Source organism: Crotalus tigris, unplaced genomic scaffold (assembly GCF_016545835.1).
Source record: "Crotalus tigris isolate CLP2741 ecotype Arizona unplaced genomic scaffold, ASM1654583v1 scf7180000019173.45859301935:6455823, whole genome shotgun sequence".
In the NCBI taxonomy this organism is placed as follows: Eukaryota; Metazoa; Chordata; class Lepidosauria; order Squamata; family Viperidae; genus Crotalus; species Crotalus tigris.
In genome coordinates this window covers 328,734-352,013 of record NW_024097414.1, presented here as the reverse complement: position 1 = coordinate 352,013, position 23,280 = coordinate 328,734, and the positions used below count along the sequence as shown (strand labels likewise).

Here is a 23,280-nt window from a genome sequence, read left to right as displayed (position 1 = left end):
AGAAATGAAAATAATTAGGAAAGCAGGGGGGAGGGAGAAGGGGAAGAAGAAAAAAAGAGTAGGGTAAAAGTGAAAATGTCTATGGAGATTCTCCATTATCCAGGTCATGGTTGGCCCAAAGGCAATTGGACTTTCTTGATTTTCTTGATTTTCCAAGAGGCAATTGGACTTTCTTGATTTTTCCTTGAAGGCCTTTCCCTTATTATCCAAGAAGCTTCTTCAGTTCTGACTGAATGGTGGAGAATGGAAGGGTTTAAATTCCTGGCAGGAAAGATTTATATTCCTTTCTGGCAAAGAGGGCTAGCAACCAGATGATGGCAAGGCGCAAAAATCCTTCCATCCTCCACCATTCGGTCAGAACTGAAGAAGCTTCTTGGATGAGAAGCAAAACTGTCTTAGTGACTTCCAACTCTTTTTAGCTCAGTGGAATAAGGTAATAATATACAACCTCAATTTTTTTTTACTTTTACATAATAATACATACTACCCATTTCTACAACGACAAACCTATCTAATCAGCAAAACCCAAAAACAAAGTTTCATTTTTTTTTCCCATCTCAGGCACAAAGTCCAGAAGCGGTTTCCAGCAGGAACAAAACTAATTGTATTCTTTCCTTTAATCAAAGCAGTCAGTTTAGCCAACTCTGCTAACTCCATCAACTTTGGCCACCATTCCTCTATTGTGGGAATCAAAGCATCCTTCCAGAAGAGAGAATATACTTGTGAAGGATTCTCTCACCGTGGAAGATGGACAGAGACCTTGTCCCAACTTTCCCCTTCATCCTCACATATCTAGGAAAGTCTTTTTTTTAAAAAAATAATTTTATTCAAATACAAATAATACAAACATAACACATATAAATCCAAATAAAAAACAGTACACAAATACAAATATTACAGTGCACCTGCCCTCCTGGAGCCCATTTTTATGACCTATATTTCTTCTCATATAACAACTAACAATATACAATATATTTCAATTGTGCCCTTACCCCCTCCAAAGCAGCATATATTCCTGAGTAAGTTTATTCCCTTTGCCTTCCACCAACATTGTTTTTTATAAAATCCTCCTGTATTTCATTATTTACTTTTAATCATCCCTTTTTTAAATTTAATTTCTGTTGTTAATTTATCATTTATTGCTGTATTCCATATTTCATTAGACCACTCATTTCTTTGAATAACCCAATTCCGTCTCCAATATGTAGCCATCGCTAATCTAGCTGCCATTATCAAATTTACAATCAATTCCTTTTTTTGCTTCATTTATATCTTGTTTTTCCACCAGTAACAGTAATGCAATCCTCGGTGACATATCTACATTTACATTCAAGGACTCAATAGAAAGTTCAGCAGCCACGGGAGCAGATACAAAAATCCTATGTTCTGGAGAATACCTCTCCCTCCCCCCAAATCTTACCTTTTCAGGGTCTTTAAAAATTTGCTACCAGGATGAAAGAGGTATTTGAGACTTTTGGAGACAGAATGTTTTCTACTCTGGGGTTGGTTCTTACACGGTTCTGAAAATCAAGGAGAACATGTAAAAATGATTACATATCCAACTTCTATTGCTGTTGTTTCCCCCACCACCACCACCTTTCCTCCTTAATTCTGGCTACATTAAATGTGCAATGCCTGAAGGAACCTGGAGAGACTTAAACCGAATCAGTGTTAAGACACAGAAGACACATCTAAGTGATCCCAATAAAGATCTTTTTAGCGCGGTGATGGCAAAAAGTTTAGCTCGCTGTGTCAAAAATTTGAAAAATGCCCAAGTCGATTCTGTTGGCATGTCAGCCCTAACCCTTCAAACACAAGTGGACAATTCTTCACATATTCATTTATTTGAGGAGGGGGGAAATACAGTCCTATCATGTGTGCAAGGTCTGAGGAATAAAACATATTGAGAGAGATTGGAGGAACTGAATATGTACAGCCAGGGAGGATAGAAGGAAAAAGGAGGACATGATTGAAACCTTTAAGTATATTAAGGGTGTGAATGAGGTTCTAGAAGGTAGTATTTTTATTACTAAGCAAAAATCAAGAATACATATAAGTTCAAACTAACAGGAGGGACGTTCAAAAGTAATTTTAGAAAGTATTACTTAACAGAAAGAGTGGTGGAAGCTTGGAACCAACTTCCAGGGAAGACCGTGGCTCAGCCGCCAGTAACTGAGTTTAAACATGCTTGGGATAAACACATGTCCATCATCTGACAAAAATTTTAAAAAGTTAAATTAAAATAAAAAAAAAATAGAACCTCAAAGGGCAGGGGGTTTTCTGCCATCAGTTTTCCATATTTCTAAGTGTGGCGCTATGCATTATCTAAAGAAATGCCAGCTAATTACAAAAACGAAATACGAGTAAGACAAACTCATTTTTGAAGCGTCCAGAGGCTGAATGAGAACATATCTCATTTTCGTGTGGGTCTTCGAAAATCACACAATAGGGCATGCTTTCAAGAAGAGGTGTTGTTGGATGTTGGTGAACACCAGCGTGTCACCCAAAACATTATGGTGTGCCATCTTTAACGTGTATGTCATAGGTTCGCCACCACTGTTTTCATGTATTCAGCGTAACTGATTACTTATCTTTAGCTATCAAAAAGGTTACTGGGTTAAAATCAAGATCTGAAATCCATTGCTTGTTGCCCTCTTTACTAGGATCCTCTGTCTTCCTAACAAATCTTCTGATGATGATCTCTCTTTTTTATTACTTTCCTTTTCAGCTCTTCTAAAATCTGTATTTCTTCCATGCATCTCTTCTGTAGCTGCCTTGTTGCTTTTCAGCTTAATTTGATTTTTGTCCCTCTTTGCTATTGATGGATTTCTTTCTATGTTCTAACATTGTTTCTACAGCTAATTTTTGCTCTTCAAACAGGCAAGTGACAGCCAGTTTTTAGCTGTAGCCACATGCGACTATAAGATAAGAACGGGGAAGAACAACTTAAAATGACTTTATTACTACATTACTTTAATTGTACAATACGTTGCTTATTGCGTTCATCTTAATAACCCTGTGAAGGATGTCATAATTATTCTAATTTAAAGCAGCAGAAAATTAAAAAGATAAGGAAACCTGGTCCCACTTGTTCCAAATGAAATTTGGGAAAAGAGCAAAACAGTAACTGGATCTGCCTTTTTTAGATCTAATCTATTCAATTTGATCAAGCTGTTCTGAATGTTGTAAGTCATTAAGATTTGATTTCTCAAGAAGTCACCTTGTTGGCTGTGACAAGGAGACCTCCACTATTCTTGTATTTTAATCTTCTCCTTTTGCAAGGGGTCCTTTAACTCTGTCAGAGCTGGGACTGTGTGCAATGTTAAACATCTGGAAAATGCCACAAGCTCTCAGGATGGCTCATCCCAAAAAGATTTTTTCATGCCCACGCCTTGCTACCTGAACACTTTGAAAACAATGGCCCACAATAGATTTAAATGTACTTTTGTCATCTAAACCAGGGCGTTTCAACCAGTGGTACGGGTACCACCTGTGGTACATTGGCACCTGGCAGGTGGTATGTGACCATCCTAGAAAAGTGGTAGCAGGGGAGGAGAATGAGCTGAACCAGTGGCAGCACCGCACAAGCCTGAGTGAGAGACGGCTGGAGCTGCAAGGCTGTGAGGGCTCAGTGGAAGCGCCAGGATCAGTGCCGCTTTCCAGCTGATCGGCGCTTTTTCGGGAGTTTCAGGGCTCAGTGGAAGCACTAGGATCAGCGCCGGGCTCCAGCTGGAAAGCAGCACTGATCCTGTGCTTCTGCTGAGCCCAGAAGAAGCGCCTATCAGCTGGAATGTTGCAGCCTCTCCAGGGTCTTGTGATTTACATTCAGATGCTTGGCAACTGATTCATATTTATGACGGTCACAGTGTCCCAGGGTCATGTGAAGTGACCAAAACCTGCTGCAACCACCCAGCAGACGGGGGGAATAAAAACCAAACATCCCCCACCCCACCCCCGCTGCCAATCCTCAAGAGAAATGCTCACAACAATGAAAACCTCGGACAGCAGGAAGAGCGCTGCTGGGCGGGCAGGCACTTTGCTAGGCGGCTGATGGTACTATGATGTTGCCATGTCCTAAAAGTGGTACAATGGGTGAAAAGGTTGAAAAGCCCTGATCTAAACAGTCTGGACAGGATTAAATAGAAACCCATTAACAAACTTAGAATAAACCACAGAAATGCTGGTTGTATCTGGAAGTGGTTAGTCAGCCCCACTAGGCAGACCAGACCGCGCAATCAACTCTGCAGGAACACTACAACTATTTTTATTGAGATGGCTATTAATAACAGAAACTTGTATGTCTTGATTGTGCTTTACCTCCAGACAATCGGAGAGGTGCTTACTTGAACAGCTTCTAAATACTATCACGTTTTGCAGGGCTCAAAGACTGTTTCAACCAACTTTGCCAAGGTAACAGCTCCTGCATATTTCCATCAAGGCCATCTCTATTATTCTCTGTGGCAGATGATATATTAAATTTAAGAAGTTGTGAATGCTCCAAAACTGGAAGTTTTTAAGAAGAGACTGGACAGCCATTTGTCTGAAATGGTATAGGGTTTCCTGCCTGAGCAGGCGGTTGGACTAGATAACCTCTAAGGTCCCTTCCAACTTTATTATTATTGTTGTTGTTGTTGTTGTTGTTGTTGTTGTTGTTGTTACTCCTGATGCTTACAAGCAGCCCAGGGAGAATAATAATAGAACCCTTGGGAGCTGAATTCAATTACATTAAAGGTTATTTGTTTGGACTGGCATTGACTTGCCATGTTCAGCATCCACACACCAAAGCTCGTTGCAACATCCAATACTGGCCTCCATTCAGAATGCTTGAAATGCTTTCCTCTGTCAAATCCCCAGACTGTCTTTAGACACGCGATAGTACTCACCATGACACACACAGTGTTGGTGCACCATCTTCACCTGGTTGAGGAGATGGTCCAGAGCTTCGGCCTGTCCTCTCTGACGTGGAGCCCTCCCATCGTATTCTCTCCAGTCTGGAGTGGGCACAGGATGAATTAGGTTAGTGACAAAAGTACCTCATCAGGGCAAGCAGACGTTGCTTGCACTGATGGTGTTACCTAGTTTGGTAATGAAATGCCTTCAAGAAAACAAGCAAGCTCAGAGAGCACCAAGAACCCCACAGTTCTCCTCCTCCTCCTCCTCCTCCTCCTCCTCCTCTCCTTCCTCCCCTCTGCAAACCAGACAATCTTCTAACACTGATGATGTTGGGTCAAGAAAACCACCAAACTCAGAGAACACTAAGTCCACAGTTCAGCCCTGAGCTATGAATATTTTCCTCAATTGGTCCTGGGCTTCACTCCGATTCATAGACAACGCAATACAAACATGGTCAATACAGACACAATAACTCAACAATAGTAACACCACTGAGGGGACTTATTTGCAAGGATGATGCCACCATCAGGAGATGACAGATCACCATAACAAACAAGGTCATCTCCTTTGCAGTTGGTGTCACTGTTTTCCGAGCACATTCCTTCTGCTGTCCTTCACTGGACCGAAGGTTCTCCCGACCAGCTGAGAAAGGTAAAGTTCACTTTCTGCTTCTTGGAGATGAGGTGGCCCAGCTACTGAACAGCCTGGACAAATGCCTGGGTTACATTAGCTTTACATTACTTGGCTTACACACTCTCCCGTGCCATAGTTTTCCACGGAAAGTTCAGCTCCATTAATTTTGGCTGAAACCGAGTGCTATTTTTAGGTATTTTAAAAACACCCAAGGAAGAGCCTTGAGTTTTTATGGGGCAAAAGTTGAATTCTTCTGTTTTTTTTTTTAATTTAGAGAAAGCCAACAATAATTCAATTGCTAATCTTGGCTGTGTTCAACAGTTGCCTACAGCAGCAAGGGAGCCAAATCTGGAGGGCCCAATCCATCCGATGCATTTACTGCAAAGTCAAAAGGTGATTTTGGCAGCGTTTTCTCAAAAAACGTTGCCCTTTGACCCTGGAAGCAGCCTGCTTCTGTTCTTCCTACTTACTTGAGGGGATGGCATAGGCTGGTAGGGAGGTTTGGGGGGGTCCCCAGCCCTTCATGTTGTAGGCAGACACCTGGACATAATAAGCTGTACCCTGTGAAGAAATAGCAAAGAATAAAGATACCGAAGCCCAGAGTGCTGTGCAGATTCTGAGGTTTTGCTTGATAAAAAAAATAAAAAATACAGGAAACCAGGAGTTGCCTTTAAGCTTTTATGTTTTTATTCAGCTGAACAAAGACAGGCTCCTCTAAAAGAGAGAAGCCCCGAATGACCAGAAATCCTTGTATTTATTCTTTCTGATTACATAAGCAATCCACCTAGCAAAGCTGACACAAACATAAGATCAAGATTTCACCTGTTATTTTAAAGTCTCAAATCAAATATAGAATTTAACCAAGGGGATAAGTCTTCCCCTTGCAGCTTTGCAAATTACATATATGAGGTCCTTGAAGCCACCACAATTTTGTCACGGATCTTAAAATGGGCACCTTCAGTGCCAGTAACTGCAGCTTCCATCGCGGGGGGCGAAAATATACCCCATCGTTCCAATGGGTGCATTGGTTATTACCCAAAGGAGACTGTCAGCGTTTGGGAAATCTTTGCCTGCCTGCTGTGGGGTGGGCAGAAGGTCACGGTGGAAAGGTCTTCCGTCTTTGGAGTGAGAAAAGATTGGGGTCAGTTGGGGTCAAGCCCTGAAATAGTCTCCAGGTTCCACACCCCGCAAGGGACCCACTCACCGAGACAAGGCCGTGGATGGTGATCTGGAGTTTTTTCAGCTTGTCAATCACCATTTCGCCCAGCGGTGGGGAAAAAGAGGGAGAGCAGCTCCACTCAACTGCAATGACAAGAAGAGAAACCCCCTCCCCGGTCAGTAATTAGAGAGACAGTTTGGTCTAGTGGTTAGGGAACCAGGCTAGAAAACGGGAGATGGGGAGTTCTAGTCCTATCTTAGACATGGAAGCTGGCTAGGTGACCTTGGGCTGATCACCAGGAGATGGTGAGTTCAAGTTCCACCTTAGGCATGAAAGCCGGTTGGGTGACTTTGGGTGAATCACCAGGAGACAGTGAGTTCTAGACCCACCTTAAGCATGAAAGCCAGTTGGGTGACTTTGGTTGAATCACCAGGAGACAGTGAGTTCTAGACCCACCTTAAGCATGAAAGCCGGTTGGGTGACTTTGGTTGAATCACCAGGAGACAGTGAGTTCTAGACCCACCTTAAGCATGAAAGCCAGTTGGGTGACTTTGGGTGAATCACCAGAAGACAGTGAGTTCTAGACCCACCTTAAGCATGAAAGCCGGTTGGGTGACTTTGGTTGAATCACCAGGAGACAGTGAGTTCTAGACCCACCTTAAGCATGAAAGCCAGTTGGGTGACTTTGGGTGAATCGCCAGGAGATGGTGAGTTCTAGGCATGAAAGACAGTTGGGTGACTTTGGGTGAATCGCCAGGAAAATTCTAGAGCCACCTTAGATATGAAAGCCAGCTAGGTGACTTTGGGCAAATCACCAGGAGATTTCAACTTTCACGCTCGGAACACTTTGTTCACTGCTACTGATGAAATACCCAAAGGCTTACCTTTGTATTTGGTGACAATCGCTGAATTGACACTTAGAGGCTCCTGAAATGACACTTCGACAGAGGTGCTGCTGGCCACTGAAAGGTGGACATTTGTAGGTGGATCTGGAACTCCTGGGGGGGTGGGAAAGAGAAACACAGCACAGATATCAGGAAAAGTGAGCCCGATGAGCTGAAGGAATGTTTCTTTAATCCAAGGCAAACTAAGAGTCTAATATTCACAGAGAAAACAAAACAAAAATATCGGAAAGGAAAGATAACCTTGACAGAGATACAGAGATAGAGATGAGTCTTTCGGACTCATGCTGAAGCCCATCTTCATGGAATTTCTCTCTCCTGGAATACATGCTTTGGGCTGTTCTGGGAGTTGTGTTTATGCAGTGCCTTCCTACTGGCGGATTGGTGTATTGATGGCTGGCTTTATTTATCTATTAAATTTGTTTGTCTTCCAATTCTGGGAGTTGAAGTCCACAAGTCTTAAAGTTGCCAAGTTTGAAGACCCCTGATGTAAATGGTAGTTTAGGCTGCACCTGTCATAATTCACATTTAAACACGAGTGTGATAGCTTTTACTACTTAGATCCTCTCCCACAGAATTATACTTGTAAATGTTTGCTATTCTCAGAGTTCAAAGAACATAATTTCCACAGCTCATAGGATAGGGAAGTTAGGAGAAGATAATATAGATATGATACAAGCCATATCCCACCCATTACAACTAGGTTAGCTAGGAATGGGAGTTAAGTTTTCTTTCAAACTCAAATGAGCCGGTTGAGTGGAGCTTGGTTGATTTGTCAACCAATCTTGTTGCTTGTTGACTTGACTCATCTCAGGGTGTTCTAGAAGACACGCTGATTACGAGCCCCCGATTGCCCTGACAAAACTTAACTTCCCTTCACCCTCAAGCAATATACTTGGGAAAAATACGTGGTTTCAAACTTCTGCCCACCAAAAGGGTTCTTGGAACAGGACTGGGAAATCTATTGTCATTAGGCCACCTTGTCTCCTAAATCACGGCTTGCTTCAAGAACAGGAGACGTAAATATTCTGACTCAATTACTACATTCCCACTGGCTGATCTCAACCAGAACAGACAACCTCCATCTTAGACATGGTCAACGGGATGGATTCTCATTCAATACAGGTAATCCTCAACTTGCAGCCATTCATTTACTGACTGACTGAAGTTACAAAGGCACTGAAAAAAGGGAGTTATGACCGTTTTCCCACACTTAACGACCGCTACAGCATCCTCCTGGCCATGGGATCAAAATTAGGACACTTAGCAACTGGCTCCTATTTATGATGGCTGCAGTGTCCCTGGGGTCTCATGACCTTCTGATGACCAAAGTCAATGGGGAAGCCAGGTTCACTGTGGACAACTGTGTTACTAACTTAACGGTGGCAAGAAAGGTCATAAAATGGAGCAAAACCCACTTAACAACTAGAGATGGAATGGCAGTAAATCATGGACTACCTAAATGTGGGTGCTGGTTTGCATGGCCCCGGCTCCCCTTTTCTGATGACTAGTTTGGAAGGATTTCATATTTCTTCCAATATTCCAGCACGTCAACATTCCCGCTCTTTCTGAGTGGTGGCATAGAGGGCCACAGAGACTCACGTGCGTGCTCAAATCCGGCGTTCATGCGCTTGTAAAGCCGGTAGCGCCATTCCCAGGCCTTCAGCTGTTTCTCTTTTTCTGAGCTTTCCGCGTCGGGCACCTCGTTCACCACCTGCGCGGTGAGATCGTTGACCCGCTGTTCTGCTTCCCGAACCAGGGTTGCCAGATGCAAAGACCGACTCTCCAGGCTTACAACTTGGAGAGAAAAGGAAGATAAGGGAAAAAAAAAAGATTAAAGGGGGAATAGGTAGAGGAACAAGGAACAATCCCCTCTATGTAACGGAAAAAAAGTTCTCTATGGCTTTGGACCAGGGTTTCCCAACCTCGGCCACTTTAAGGTGTGTGGACTTCAGCTCCCAGAATTCCCCAGCCAGCTGTGTTGGCTGGGGAATCGTGAGAATTGAAGTCCACAGATCTTAAAGTGGCCATGGTTGGGAAACCCTGTTTTAGACCTAGATCAGTGGTTCTCAACCTGTGGGTCGGGACCCCATTTGGGGTCGAACGACCATTTCACGGGGGTCGCCAAACAACGCAGTCCGCCATTTTTTCCCCCTTTTCCTTAGCTGTGCTACTCCCTTTTATTCTATTGGCTTTTGAAAGCCAATAGAATAGACTCTCTTGAATAGAGTCTAATTCTATTGGCTTTCAAAAGCCAATAGGAATTGTCCAGGCTGTCTCTGCCCTGCTGAGCCCGCCAAAAGTCCCATTCTGCAAACGGTGCTGCACCAGTTGAGTAGTCCTCGACTTACGACCGGTTGAGTAGTCCTCGACTTACGACCGGTTGGGGGTCACGGCATTAAAAAGGTTGAGAACCACTGACCTAGAGAATGGCCCGTGCCTAGTGATTCCAGAAATCTAGGGAGTCTTCTCAATCCTTATTTCTCAAGCACTGTCAGGGAGAAAATCTGAGATTCAGATTTTTAAATAAAACCAGAGCTACTTCTTCTGGTCTCTTTTTCTTGCAGATTTAGAAACAAGGTTTGTGGGCAGAATCTGTGGTCCGTCTCTGGTCAGCCGAAACCACAAGATCTGCTTTCTAATTCAAAACAAGTTCTTGAATAACAAGTTGCAAATGTACTCTAAGCCATGCTACTACTATTACTATTAATGATGACAAGAAGAAGTAGTGAAGGAGGTGAAGGAAGGAAAGGAGAAGAAATTCCTGATCAGAAAAGAGTCGCTACGATTTATTTATTGAGCAGAAGAATAAATCTTGTAACTGGAAGATATAGTAGCCGTGATACTCCTTTCTATTTTGTTCTATTTTCTGTTCTATTCTATATTCTGTTGTTTTTCTATTCTCTTCCACAGTCTGCTCACTATTCTGTTCTGTTTTCTGTTCCACTGTGTTCTATTTTTTATTCTAGTTTCTATTCTATTCTCTATTTCATTCTATTTTCTCTTCCCTTCCCTTCTCCGAAATATAGCATTGAAAAATAGACCCTCCTGCCTACCAGAATTAGCACTAAGCAACATGAAAGCTTTTGCACTCCTCTTCGAAACCACAATGACAACAAAACACCTAATGGGTTTTGAATTTTAATATTTTAAAAATTGCATTAGCATCATTTGCATGTACCTATCACAATGAACCCACCATTAACATATCCCGGGGGGGGGGTGTTCCTCGTGTTTTGCTTGCCTGTCATCCCATTCACTTCCAGTTCTATTCCTAGAATTGATTATGCAAAATTCCTTTCTATCGCTGCACGCAGGTCCACACTGCAACCTGCTCCAGATGCCAGGACCTTTAGTAAGCAGCCACGTGTTGACGTTTGCCAGCATCCGTATGAAGAACCAGCGACTGGGTCTTGGGTGGAGCATATCCAGATAGGAACAAATGTCCCATCACACAAGAGATGGCCAGACTTGTCTATGGAGATTCTCAGTCATCCAGGTCATGGTTGTCCCAAAAGTGCTTTTTTCAGGAGGCGACTGGACTTTTTTTGTTTAGGGTCTGTAAGGTTATCTGGGACACTACCCATCCTCTTCACGACCTGTTTTCCTTGTCAGCTTCTGGGAGGAGGGGGCCCCGTGGTATCCAAAGCAGAACATCCAGATTCAGCCAGAGTTTCATTCCATACAGCATTAACCTTGTGAACTCTCAAGCTTCCTCCTTCCGTTATATATTCAGGATGGACAGTGTTTAATATTCATTTGCTACGTATATGTAGGGGCATGGGTCTATACATATGTTGTACATAGTATGTTTTAGGTGTGTGTCATGTATGTTTCACTTTGAGAGCGGGCAACTAAATTTCGTTTTTGATGTGTGCCGTTGTGCCCACAGTAAAAAAAAATGACAGTAAAGGTTATCTTATCTAGGTTATCTTATCTTAAAAAGCACCTTTGGGGTGGCCAGCCTCGGTTTTATGGCCTTTTTTTCTTGAGCAGTTGCTGTAGGAAAAGTGCTAAATGGCCAGGGGTGGGATTCAAATAGGTGAACTACTGGTTCTCTGTGTGGATGCCACTTCCGGAAGTCCATTCTGGGCCTGGGCAACCAAAAATTAGCTACCGGTTCTGCCGAAGTGGTATGAACCGGCTGAATCCCATCACTGAAAATGGCCCATAACTAAAGCCTTTGCAAGCAGTCTGTGTGAGGTACCTGCCCCTTGCTCAACCTTCGCGAACAAGAGGAGAAGACCCCTGTTGAGGTTTAGAAGACAGATGTTTTATTCCATGGAATCTCTTCCTTTGCTTGATGGGCAAGAACAGAAAAGACAGTCACACCTCTTTCAGAGTTCACCCCGTCCTTTTGCTGAGCTCCCATTATTACCTACCTACGTTGACAGCTAGGCCTCTCCACACTCTCTCCGTGGGCCACCCAGCAAGAAGGCATGTCAAGGGTTGCATCCAGCGCAACCTCTTTACAGAGGGTGCACAAGAACTTGAGGCACAATGTCACACTGCCAGGAAAGGAAGGCTACGGAGTGCTCATTCAGAGTCACGCCTCCTTCTGTTCCCATTCAGAGGAAGGCTTTAACTGAAAAAAAGGGCATTGTGGTCCTGACCCTAATTGTGAGATACTAGTTTCCTCACTCACAAATAACTAAAGCTGAAGGTTTTCCTGACCGTTCCAAGGCAGAAATCTGAAGGAAGACAAAACAGCCAAAATGTGGAATGGCACAGCAGCAGAGTTGGAAGGAACACTGGAGGCTTCCTGCTCAAGCAGGAGACCCTCTACCGTTCTGGACAAATGGCTCTCCAATCTCTTCTTAAAAATCTCCACCGTTGGAGCACCCACAACTTCTGGGGGTAAGCCCTTCCACTGATTAATTGCTCTTGCTGTCGGGGAAATTTCTCCTTAGTTCTAGGGCTGGATCTCTCTTTGATAAGTTTCCATCTGTTACTTCTTGCACTACCTTCAGGTGCTTTGGAGAATAGGGTGACCCCTCTTCTTTGTGGCAGCCCCTCAAATATTGGAAGACTGCTATCTTGTCACCCCTAGTCCTTCTCTTCATTAGAGTAGACACATCCAGTTCCTGCAATTGTTCATTGTGTGTTTAAACCTCTAGACACCTAATCATCTGTTGCTCTTCTTGGAGTTCTTCATTAATTAATTCACTAAGATTTCTCCTCATTGTTCTCTTCCTCCACCTCAATCAGCTCTATTCAGGATCCAGTTCTATCCAGGATTCAGTCTTCTTTGGGGAACTTCTCTCTCAGCAGAAACACAGAAAAGGTTCCTGAGGATGGGCTTCAGCACAAGTCCAAAAGCTCAGAAGACAAAACTTTTGGTCCCGGTGATTGATCCAGATTAGATCCTGTAACATTATCCTAGGACAGGGATAGGCAACCTTGGATCTTTTATGACTCGTGGACTTCAGCTCCAGAATTCCTGAGCCAACCATGCTGGCTCAGGAATTCTGGGAGTTGAAGTCCACGAGTCATAAAAGAGCCAAGGTTGCCTACCCCTGTCCTAGGATGTGTATATTTGCCTTCATTTGTCACCTATTCATGATGAGCCCTTGAGATCCAGTGTGGACTTTAATCAACTGGTGAATTTCAGAACTATAAGCAACCTAGCTGTGGAATTTTGCTCTTTCAAGGGATGAATCTGCTCATGGTAAGTAAAAAACAAACACGGATGTAGATCGTTGGTTCTCCTTCAATGTTTGCTCAAAGCAGCATCTCAAACACCTCATGAGATTCAGAACTAAACTTTTCAGGTCTTGTATTCCTCGTGCACCAGCTTTCAGTTGGAACGGCACGATTAAAATTGACTGAATCTCATCTCATCCAAGAAAGCATCTCTACATCTATCATGATTACATGGTTCAATGTCTCTAGCAGTCAGTTCTCCTCCCAACATCTTGCAACTATGAAAAATAGGGGAGAAAGCAGATCATCTAAATCAGGGATCTTCAAACTTGGCAATTTTAAGCTGGCTGAGGATTTCTGGGAGTTGAAGTCCACAAGTCTTAAAGTTGCCAAGTTTGAAGACCCCTGATCTAAATTGTAGTTTAGGTTGCACCTATCATAATTCTCAGGAGCATCTAAATGATGACACAGGGGCATTTAAATGTGATAGCTTTTGCTGCTTAGATCCTCTCCCACAGAATTACACTTGTAAATGTTTGCTATTCTCAGAGTTCAAAGAGCATAATTTCCACAGCTCATAGGATTGGGAAGTTAGGAGAAGATAATTTCTAGAATATCTATGAGAATGAGGGGTCCTTGATGGTCTCTGAGCTTAGCTGACTTCTTGCAGATGTTTCATTACCCACACTTAGGTAACATCATCAGTGCTAGAAAGGAGTAGTGTTTGCAAAGAGGAGGAAGGAGAGAAAGAGAAGGAGGTGGAGGAGAACTGTGGGGTCCTTGGTGCTCTCTGAGCTTGGTTGTTTTCTTGCAGATGTTTCAATACCCAAACTAGGTACCATCATCAGTGCTAGTAAGGAATGAAGTTTTTTCTCATTTTATCTATTTGTGGCTTACTCTGTGTCTCCCATCAACATTGAGAGAGCAAGCCACTAGTATATAAAATGAGAGCAAACCCAACTCCCTTCTAGCACTGATGATGTTATTTAGTTGGGTCATGAAATGTCTGCATAAATACAGCCAAGCTCAGAGAGCACCAAGAACCTTACAGTTCTCCTCCCCTTCTCCACTCCACTCCACTCCTCCCTTTCTTCTAACCCAGATGATGTTACCTAGTTGGGTGATGAAATGTCTGCAAGAAGACTGCCAAGCTTAGAGAGCACCAAGGACCTCACAGTCTTTTTCCTCCTCCTCCTCCTCCTCCTCCTCCTCCTCCTCCTCCTCCTCCTCCTCCTCCTCCTCCTCCTCCTCCTCCTCCCCACTCTCTTCTAGCACTGATGATATTCCCTAGTTGGGTCATGAAATGTCTGCAAGAAAATCACCAAGCTCAGACAGCACCAAGGATCCCACAGTCCTCCTCCTCTTCTTCCTCCTCCCTCTTCTCTTCTACTCCGCAAACCCCCGCCCTTCTAGCATTGATGATGTTACCTTGTTTGGTTAAGGAAAGGTCTGCAAGAAAACATTCAAGCTCAGAGAGCATGAGGGAATCCCCGTTTCAATCTTGAGCGACAGCTATTCTCCATTAATCTTACTATGAGAGAGAACTCGGGAGAGGTTGAGTATCGTAAGAGTTTCTGACTTACAGTGAGGACTTTCCTTGGCTCCAGCCAGCAAGAGGGTCTTGGCAATGGGCGAGTTGTTGGTCATGATTGCAATATCTAGTGGCAGGAGACCTTCACTATTAGGAGTATTAAGATCCAATTCCTCCAGACTGTATTGCTTAAGCAGCTCTTCCACCTTATCCAGGTCTTGCAACTCAACAGCCTCAAAGAGAGCAGCATTGCCTTGAAACTGCAGAGAGGAACAAAGTCACACCAACCTTCTTGCTAGATCTGAGCAACATCTGGCACTCTATGGACCTTACCTTGTTTTTAGCATACACATTCCCAGGGATGGGGAAAAGGAAGGTGGAATTCATCACTTCCAAAGCCGGCCTCTGCAGGCTACCGTATGGACACTTCCTCGCTTGCAACTCACACTGTGTGTGTTGACTGGACAGCTAGTCCTCAGCTTACAACAGTTCGTTTAGTGACCGTTCAAAGTTACAACGGCACTGAAATGATCATTTTTCACACTTAACGACCGTGGCAGCATCCCCAGGGTCATGTGATTAAAATTCAGACGCTTGGCAATTGACTCCTATTTATGACGGTCCCGGAGGTCATGTGATTCCCCCTTTTTACAACCTTCTGACAAGCCAAGTCCATGGGAAAGCCAGAGTCACTTCACAAGCATGTTACTAACTAAACAACTGCAGCGATTCACTCAACAACTCTGGCAAGAAAGGTCGTAAAATGGGGCAAAACTCGCTTAACAAGAGACATTTTGGGCTCAACTGTGGCCGAGGACTAGCTGCGTTCATCACATCATTCAGAGCATTCATTCATAGCTTCGCTTGCAATTCACAATAGGTTGACCATAGTCAACGCATCATTCAGAGCATGGAGCAACCTTGAACTGTACTGCAGGCCACGAATATGACAAAGCGTGAAAACCTCACTCAAGGGTTGAACGGTTCCATCGGCTTACTAAGTGTTTCTAAACCTTGGCAGTTTTCAGATATGTTGACTTCAACTCCCAGAATACCCCGGCTACCCTGGGAATTCTCTTTTCTCCAGCCAGCAAGGGAAAGATGGACTGCAATTGTGTTTGCTTCTCCCATTCTCATGAAACAAACACTTTCTATTGGATCTGATAAGAGTTTGGCTACTTCCTTCTTCCCGTAGCCACCACCCTGTTATATGAGCAAGGAAACAGGGAGAGAAGGTAGAGTCCAAGAGTAACATTCCATGAATGAAACACTGAGATAGTGTCAGGTGCAAGCATGATCAGCTTCAGGGTGAAGCTTTATTGTACACTACCTCTATTACAAGAATCTCACCAGGCTGTCTGCTTCCCCTTGGGAATGACCAGAGAAAGCTTCATGGATTTTGAGGGAAGCTACGTTATCCATTTGTGGCTATACAAGGATTCAAAACTAGGTCCTCGCTTGACCCCTTCCTCCAACCTAGCTGACAATTCCCCAATATCTGGAAAGTCGTGTTTCCTTCGTCCCTCTTTTATTTTGGAATAAGAAGCCATGAACTTCCTAAAAAACCCACTCAGACCAGGTAGTAAAATCTATTTACCAAGTAGGATTTTCGCTGCTTCTCCTTTTCAGCTTTCCCGGCTAGGTTTCCTTCATCAAATGACATGTAGTTAACTCTGAATTTCCCAGAGAGATTCCGATAAAGCCTCTTGGCGGCATTTGGGGATGATGGTCCCGGCTGTTTTCGAGCGTGGGCTAACTGCAGATCTCTTAGTTGCTGGGTCATTTTTGGTGAGGAAGACCTAAGAAACGACAACAACAAAGGGAGAATGCGAAATTAAAATTTCTTAAAAGAAAAAAAAATTGACAACTACAAATTGTATATGAAAGTTGCTAAAGTTTGTTAGCACCAAGTAGGTTTGTTGGTTTGTTAGCTGAGTGGTCCTCCTGGTGAATAAATGCTTTGTCAACGCAAGGGTTGCTACAGCGTTAGAGAAAAATTGTTACCCCTACATAGCATTTTAAGATTTCTGAATATGTTTAGATGTTGCTTATATCCAGCAGCGCAAAAGACATGTATTTTATTAAGTCGTTCCTACAATGGACAAATGATCTAGTGTGGAATTTTAAAACACATGTGTCTTGTGAAATGTCTTTTATTTTTATTTTATTTTAAATGCTTTTTTACAAGTGTAAAACTTGTCCTCTGTATTTACAGTCAAGACCATATTCAGTAAGTCCTCTAACTAGTTAAAATATGTATTTAAAATAGCTTCCAAAAGAAAATCTGGGACTGTGTGTAAACCAATACAAATAAGAAATTAGAATAGATAAAAAGACAAATATGGTAATAAGGTTAACATAGAACTTCATATCAGAAGGAGGTCTTAAGTCTATTGCTTTTGCTAAATCTTTCTTTCTTTCTTTCTTTCTTTCTTTCTTTCTTTCTTTCTTTCTTTTTCTTTCTTTCCCTCTTTTCTTTCTTTCCTTTATTTTTTCTCTTTCCCTCTTCTTTCTTTCTCTCCTTTCCTTTCCTCTTTTTTACCTCTTCCTCCTCCCCCCCGCCCACTCTTTCCTTTTTTACTTTTAGGTGTTTTAACTTAAAGTTAACTTTGCTTTATCTATCTTCTCTTTTCTTCTCATCAACACCCAGGCACATATTGGTGTACCAGTTAAAGAGACTAAACTAGAAACTGGGAGCCCAGGGAGCCCAGGACTTCTTATCCTGCCTTAAGCATAAAGAGAGCCAGTCACTCTCTGCCAGCCCTAGAAAGAAGACAAGGACAAACCACTTCCTAAATCTTCATTTCAACTCTTTGTTTGTTCCAAGCACCACAGAATCATGTGGAAGTTGGGTGGCCATATAAATTTGTTCAGTGAATAAATACTTGAATAAATCTTGTCAAGAAAACTACAGGGACCTATCCAGGCAGAGTCAAGATGGAATTGAAGACACTATATGTAGTCACGTGGCAGTTGGATCAAATGTAATCAAACTCACTGTACAGAAACAAGACAAGATTTATAATGTGAATACTGTATCTGGAGTTACAACGTTAATCCTGTAAAAAATAAAAATAAAATACGCTCCTGCCTTACTTTTTCTGAGAAGGCCAGCAAAATGACAGCCAATTTAAAAGTCTCTTGGTTTTGCATAATGCTAAAGAAGCATCTTTTTCAAGAAAAAAAAAAACAAACCCAAGTTTAGAGACAGCCCTGCAGACGGCACTAAGGGAACCCCAACCGCAATCCTTCACGATTGCAGCGATGTTATCTGAGGCAATGTGCAATGAATTACATTATTTCACTTGTTTTGTTTTGTTTTAAAGAGCTTTGAAATACAGCCGTCTCTTTAGTCTCCTCCTAAGGCGTTTTTTTCTAGATGGGAATGGATGGGGAAAGATTAACCTGTCTCCCTTATATATATATATATATATATATATATATATATATATATATATATATATATATATATATATATATATACATCAGGACGGAATTAATGCCGTGCCAAGGGGTGGGATGGTGTGGCAAAACCTGGGTTTTCAGCCGCAGTGTAGCTCAGGATTACCAAAAAACCCCCCAAACTGGATGGCTCCAGACATAACCATCATGTGGAAGGGCCGTATATGATTTGATCTGGCACCAAACTTAATCAGAGAGCGATGCATCTTGGTGTGGTCTCTAGTCCTTTGGCTGTGTGAAGGCAGCCAAAGCAGACAATGGATGTAATTAGCGGTGAGGATATCTCCATGTGTATCAGGGAAAATGGATGGAAATGACTCCTGGGTGTGGGTTTGACAAGGTCCCCAAGGAAGAGATGCAAGGGAACATTTGCAGACATCAGATAAGAGCTTGGTGGAGTTTACAGCTTGGGAACTGATTCAGGAACGAGGAATGGGAAAGAATGGGCGATTTTCACTACAAGCAGTCCTTGACTTATGAGCACAATGGGGAACAGAGTTTCCTTGGCCGGCAGGATAGGGTCTTGCCAAATAAAGGAGCCGAGGTGGTGCAGCAGTTAGAGTGCAGTACTGCAGGCCACTTTAGCTGACTGTGTTCAGCAGGTCAGCGGTTCAAATCTCACCGGCTCAAGGTTGACTCAGCCTTCCATCCTTCCGGGGTAGGTAAAATGAGGACCCAGATTGTTGGGGGCAATGTAAATATATATATACATTGCTTACTGGTGTACACCGCTTAGAGAGTGCTTGCACTTAAAGCGGTATATAAGTCTCATAAATAAATAAATAAATAAATTTGTGAAACTCCATTGAGTCCAGAACGGTTCTGTCTAAGCTGCAAAGCGTTTTCAACCAAGGTGCGTTAGAGCAGCGTTTCTCAACGTTTGTGTGACGGCGACTGCCGTCACACGGACGCGCCGCACATGCGCGGCGCCGCCCCCATGCGCAGCGCGCATGCACGGCGCCACCCCTGGGGGGGGGAATGGCGGATCGCGTTGTTTGGCAACCCCCGTAAAATGGTCGTTCAACCCCAAATGGGGTCGCGACCCATAGGTTGAGAACTGCTGTGTTAGAGGGAGAAAGAGCAACGGCACACATACACAATTCATCACCTATCTGGGTACAGCTCAACATATGACCACAATCCTGGGGGAAATCAGGATTTCTGTTGCTAAGCAAGGCGTTTTGTTCAGGGAGTCCTGCCCAATTTTATGTTTTGGCCATGGTTGTTCAATGAATCACGGCGGATGTTAAGTGAATCACGCGGTTGGGCTTCCCCACTGAAGCCAGCCAAGAAGGTCGCAACTGGCGATCATTTGATCCCGAGACACTGCAATTTTCTAAATACAGGGTGGGGATGCTGTGATGGTCGTAGGTGCGAGGACTGGCTGTAAGTTACTTTTTTCAGCACCGCTTTAACTGCACGGTAATAATAATAATAAAAAAAAAGTTGGAAGGGACCTTGGAGCAATGTTGCAGGATAATAATGCTAATAATAATAGAGTTGGAAGGGACCTTGGAGGTCATCTAGTCCAACCCCCTGCTCAGGCAGGAAACCCTATACCATTTCAGACAAATGGCTGTCCAGTCTCTTCTTAAAAACCTCCACTGTTGGAGCATTCACCACTTCTGGAGGCAGGTTGTTCCACTGGTTAATTGTTCTAACTGTCAGGAAGTTTCTCCTTAGTTCCAGGTTGCTTCTCTCCTTGATTAGTTTCCATCCGTTGCTTCTTGTCCTGCCTTCAGGCGCTTTGGAGAATAGCTTGACTGCCTCTTCTTTGGGGCAGCCCCTGAGATACTGGAAGGCTGCTATCATGTCCCCCCTCGTCCTTCTCTTCATTAAACTAGACATATCCAATTCCAGTAGCCGTTCCTTATATGCTTTAGCCTCCAGTCCCCTGATAATCTAAGTCAAGGACTGCCTGCATGGGGCAGATAAACAGAGGAATCCTACTGATTTTTATACTAGAAATGGTTCTTCTTCACTTATTTATATAACCCAAAAGCCAGGTTTCTGGAAACAGCACAGGCTGCTTAGTATAAGTAATAGTGATCATGTCACCACGTATTTTTTTTTCTAAAATTACACACATTCCAGTTACAAAATGGGTGTTGACATAAGTGAATTGCCAAAGCTCAATACTGGCCAGTTCATACATTGACTGCAGCAGGTTTACATTTTTGTTTTTAACTTCAACAGACCTAAATTTTCTTTTTCCAGAACTTAAACTGAGATGCATTAGGATTTGGTTTACACTTTCTATATTTCTTAGGTTGCACGATGAAGAAACAAATTTCTACCAACTTTGCATGTGCCAGTTGCTTGAACTCTTTGTTTTCTCAATGGTATAAAAACATTATCTTTGTTTGGTATGTCTGTGCAGAATCGTCTTAGTTTAAACCCTTATTAATTCCTTGCCAAAGAAACCAATTTATTTAAGGACTGCAAATGGAAGGGTAACATTTTCTAGGTTCGCCAGTCTCTGGAAAATGGCATTTACCCAATCACAGGAAAAGTATTATATGGAAAGGGGAAAATTATGGTGGCCCCTACTCCATAATTTAAGGAGAAAGTATCTGCGCATGCAATTAATTTAAAAGACTACATACATGGATTCATTTCCCCCCCTTTTGAAAAGAACTCACGTTCTTTTTTGAAAGTTTAACTCTGAGTGCAGTACCATACATTAAAGAGATTTCTCTTTTTTTAGTTGCATTTTTAGGTTAGTTAATCTGAGTTGTAGTTCTTCAACTAGGAAACTGTTCATTCAGGATATCCTCTAATTCTCCTGCTTGTTTCAGTGAGTTCTCAGCTTAAAAACTGTCTACATTCTTCTTCTTCTTCTTCTTCTTCTTCTTCTTCTTCTTCTTCTTCTTCTTCTTCTTCTTCTTCTTCTTCTTCTTCTTCTTCTTCTTCTTCTTCTTCTTCTTCTTCTTCTTCTTCTTCCTTCTTCTTCTTCTTCTTCTTCTTCTTCTTCTTCTTCTTCTTCTTCTTCTTCTTCTTCTTCTCTTCTTCTTCTTCTTCTTCTTCTTCTTCTTCCTCCTCCTTCTTCTTCTTCTTCTTCTTCTTCTTCTTCTTCTTCTTCTTCTTCTTCTTCTTCTTCTTCTTCTTCTTCTTCTTCTTCTTCTCCTTCTCCTTCTCCTTCTCCTTCTTTCTTCTTCTCTTTCTCCTTCTTCTTCTTCTTCTCCTCCTCCTCCTCCTTTTTTTTTTTTTAAAAAAAAGTGCTCAACATAAACTAATCTCACAGTGGAAAATACAGCTACCAAAAAGGAAAAGAAACAAAAGGCTCAGTAAATATCACTTATGTATAAAATAAATATGACTTAACTACAGATCCGCATAAAGAAAGAGAATAGGTCAGTGGCTGGTTTCATATCATACAGTGGTTAAGGCACCAGGTTAGAAAGTGGGAGACTGGGAATTCTAGTCCCACCTTAGGCATGAAAGCCAGCTGGGTAACTTTGGGCCAATTACCAGGACTGTGGGAGTTCCAGTCCCATCTCAGCCACAAAAGCTGGCTGGGTGACTTTGGGCCAATTACAAAGTCAGTGGGAGCTCTAGTCCCATCTCAGCCACAAAAGCTGGCTGGGTGACTTTGGGCCACTTACCAGGTCAGTGGGAGTTCTAGTCCCATCTCAGCCACAAAAGCTGGCTGGGTGACTTTGGGCCAATCACCAGGAGACTGGGAGTTCTAGTCCCACCTTAACCATGACAGTCAGCTGGCTGACCTTCTCTCTCACAGGGTTATCGTTGTGGTGAAAATAGTAGGAAGTGGAAGTTGTGTTGGATTTATTCACCACCTTGAGTTATATGTAAAAACAACAAAGGAGGGGATACACACAGACAAATAAACAAATAACCAAGTATTAAGGTGGATCGTTTAGCGTTGACTCAATGTGGTGGAGAACTCCACCATCGTGGCTTACAAAGTAGGGTTGATTGCTAAGTGTAACATGTGAACCCAGCCATTTGCAGTTTATTTAACCAATCATGGTCAGGAAAGTAAAGAAAGCAGGTGAAGTCTTGGATCCTCACAGAAGAAACTGTGTTCAGGCTTGACTTGTTTTTGGGTTGTTTTTTTTTTTATATATAGTAAAATCGACCTGAGGTGATTTTATCTCATTGAAATTACATGGTGAGCCTTTCTTATGAATGAACCTCTCTCCAGCCCACTTGGTGACAGTTGGTATTTACCGTGTCAAGGAAAGACACAAGAACAAACACACTCCCTGATGGGATAAATACTAGCTGTCATTGGACTCAGGCAATGCTTACCATGTGAAACGGGAAGGGTGCTATCACCTCATGACAAATTCTTTATATTAAAAGTCAACGTGGGCGCCAGACCCCTGGCGTAGCCTTAAAAAAAGTCATAATCCCTTTCAAACTTCTGCTCCCAAGATCTTCAAAACTGCTTATAAACCAGTCAAATCATTAACCATATGAAACAACCCCACAACAATATAAACCACAGCATCTAATTAAAAAGTACGCGCTGGAGGACAACGAACTCGTAAGGTTAATTTGCTCATGTTCTAGGCTGGGGTAGGAGAACGGTTTGAATCGGGAACCGGACAGACAGAAAAGTCACTGCAATTGTTGAATGAATCACATGGTCATTAAACGAATTGGCTCTCCCACCCCAAGCTGGGAAGGTCCTAAAGGACAAATCACCTGACACCAGGATGCTGCAAAATGCTAGTGGCCGAGTGCCCGGATTTTGATCCCATGACTGTTGCTCCAACGGTCATCCATGCGAGGAACGGTCGCTAGCACAAGCATCTTTTTCAGAACAACTGTAACTTTGAAGTTAATTTTAACACCGTCGTAAGTCAATGACTCCGTTTAGGTTCACATGCATGTACGCAGTATTCTCTGACTTTCTTCCATCTGGCAAACTATTTCATTTTCTTACTTCCAACATGGTTAAAGTGAAGCTGTTTGGTCTTCTAAGAAACCCTGAAGCTTACACAAATACTCTCCGTGCCAGAAAATTTTTTTGTTTGTTCCTCTGTATCCCTAATGATACCAGCAAAGCCTTAAGAGACGAGGCCCCTACT

The 23,280-nt window shown here is 42.8% G+C and overlaps 1 protein-coding gene across 10 annotated transcripts in view; it reads right to left on the bottom strand.

The window, feature by feature from the left end:
• LOC120315768 (ankyrin repeat and fibronectin type-III domain-containing protein 1-like) overlaps positions 1–23,280 on the bottom strand; it is a 258,611-nt gene that overhangs the window by 16,916 nt on the left and 218,415 nt on the right. For all 10 annotated transcript variants that reach the window (XR_005558767.1, XM_039360645.1, XM_039360650.1 and 7 more), the window contains 8 exons: positions 16,359–16,560; positions 14,814–15,021; positions 9,190–9,384; positions 7,570–7,683; positions 6,731–6,828; positions 5,997–6,087; positions 4,884–4,991; positions 1,421–1,520 (listed from right to left, as the gene is read on the bottom strand). Coding sequence is in view for 9 of the 10 variants with exons in the window: in XM_039360645.1 (XP_039216579.1) it covers positions 1,421–1,520; positions 4,884–4,991; positions 5,997–6,087; positions 6,731–6,828; positions 7,570–7,683; positions 9,190–9,384; positions 14,814–15,021; positions 16,359–16,560 (1,116 nt within the window). In the remaining variant the exon portion in view is untranslated. The remainder of the gene's footprint in view (positions 1–1,420; positions 1,521–4,883; positions 4,992–5,996; positions 6,088–6,730; positions 6,829–7,569; positions 7,684–9,189; positions 9,385–14,813; positions 15,022–16,358; positions 16,561–23,280) is intronic.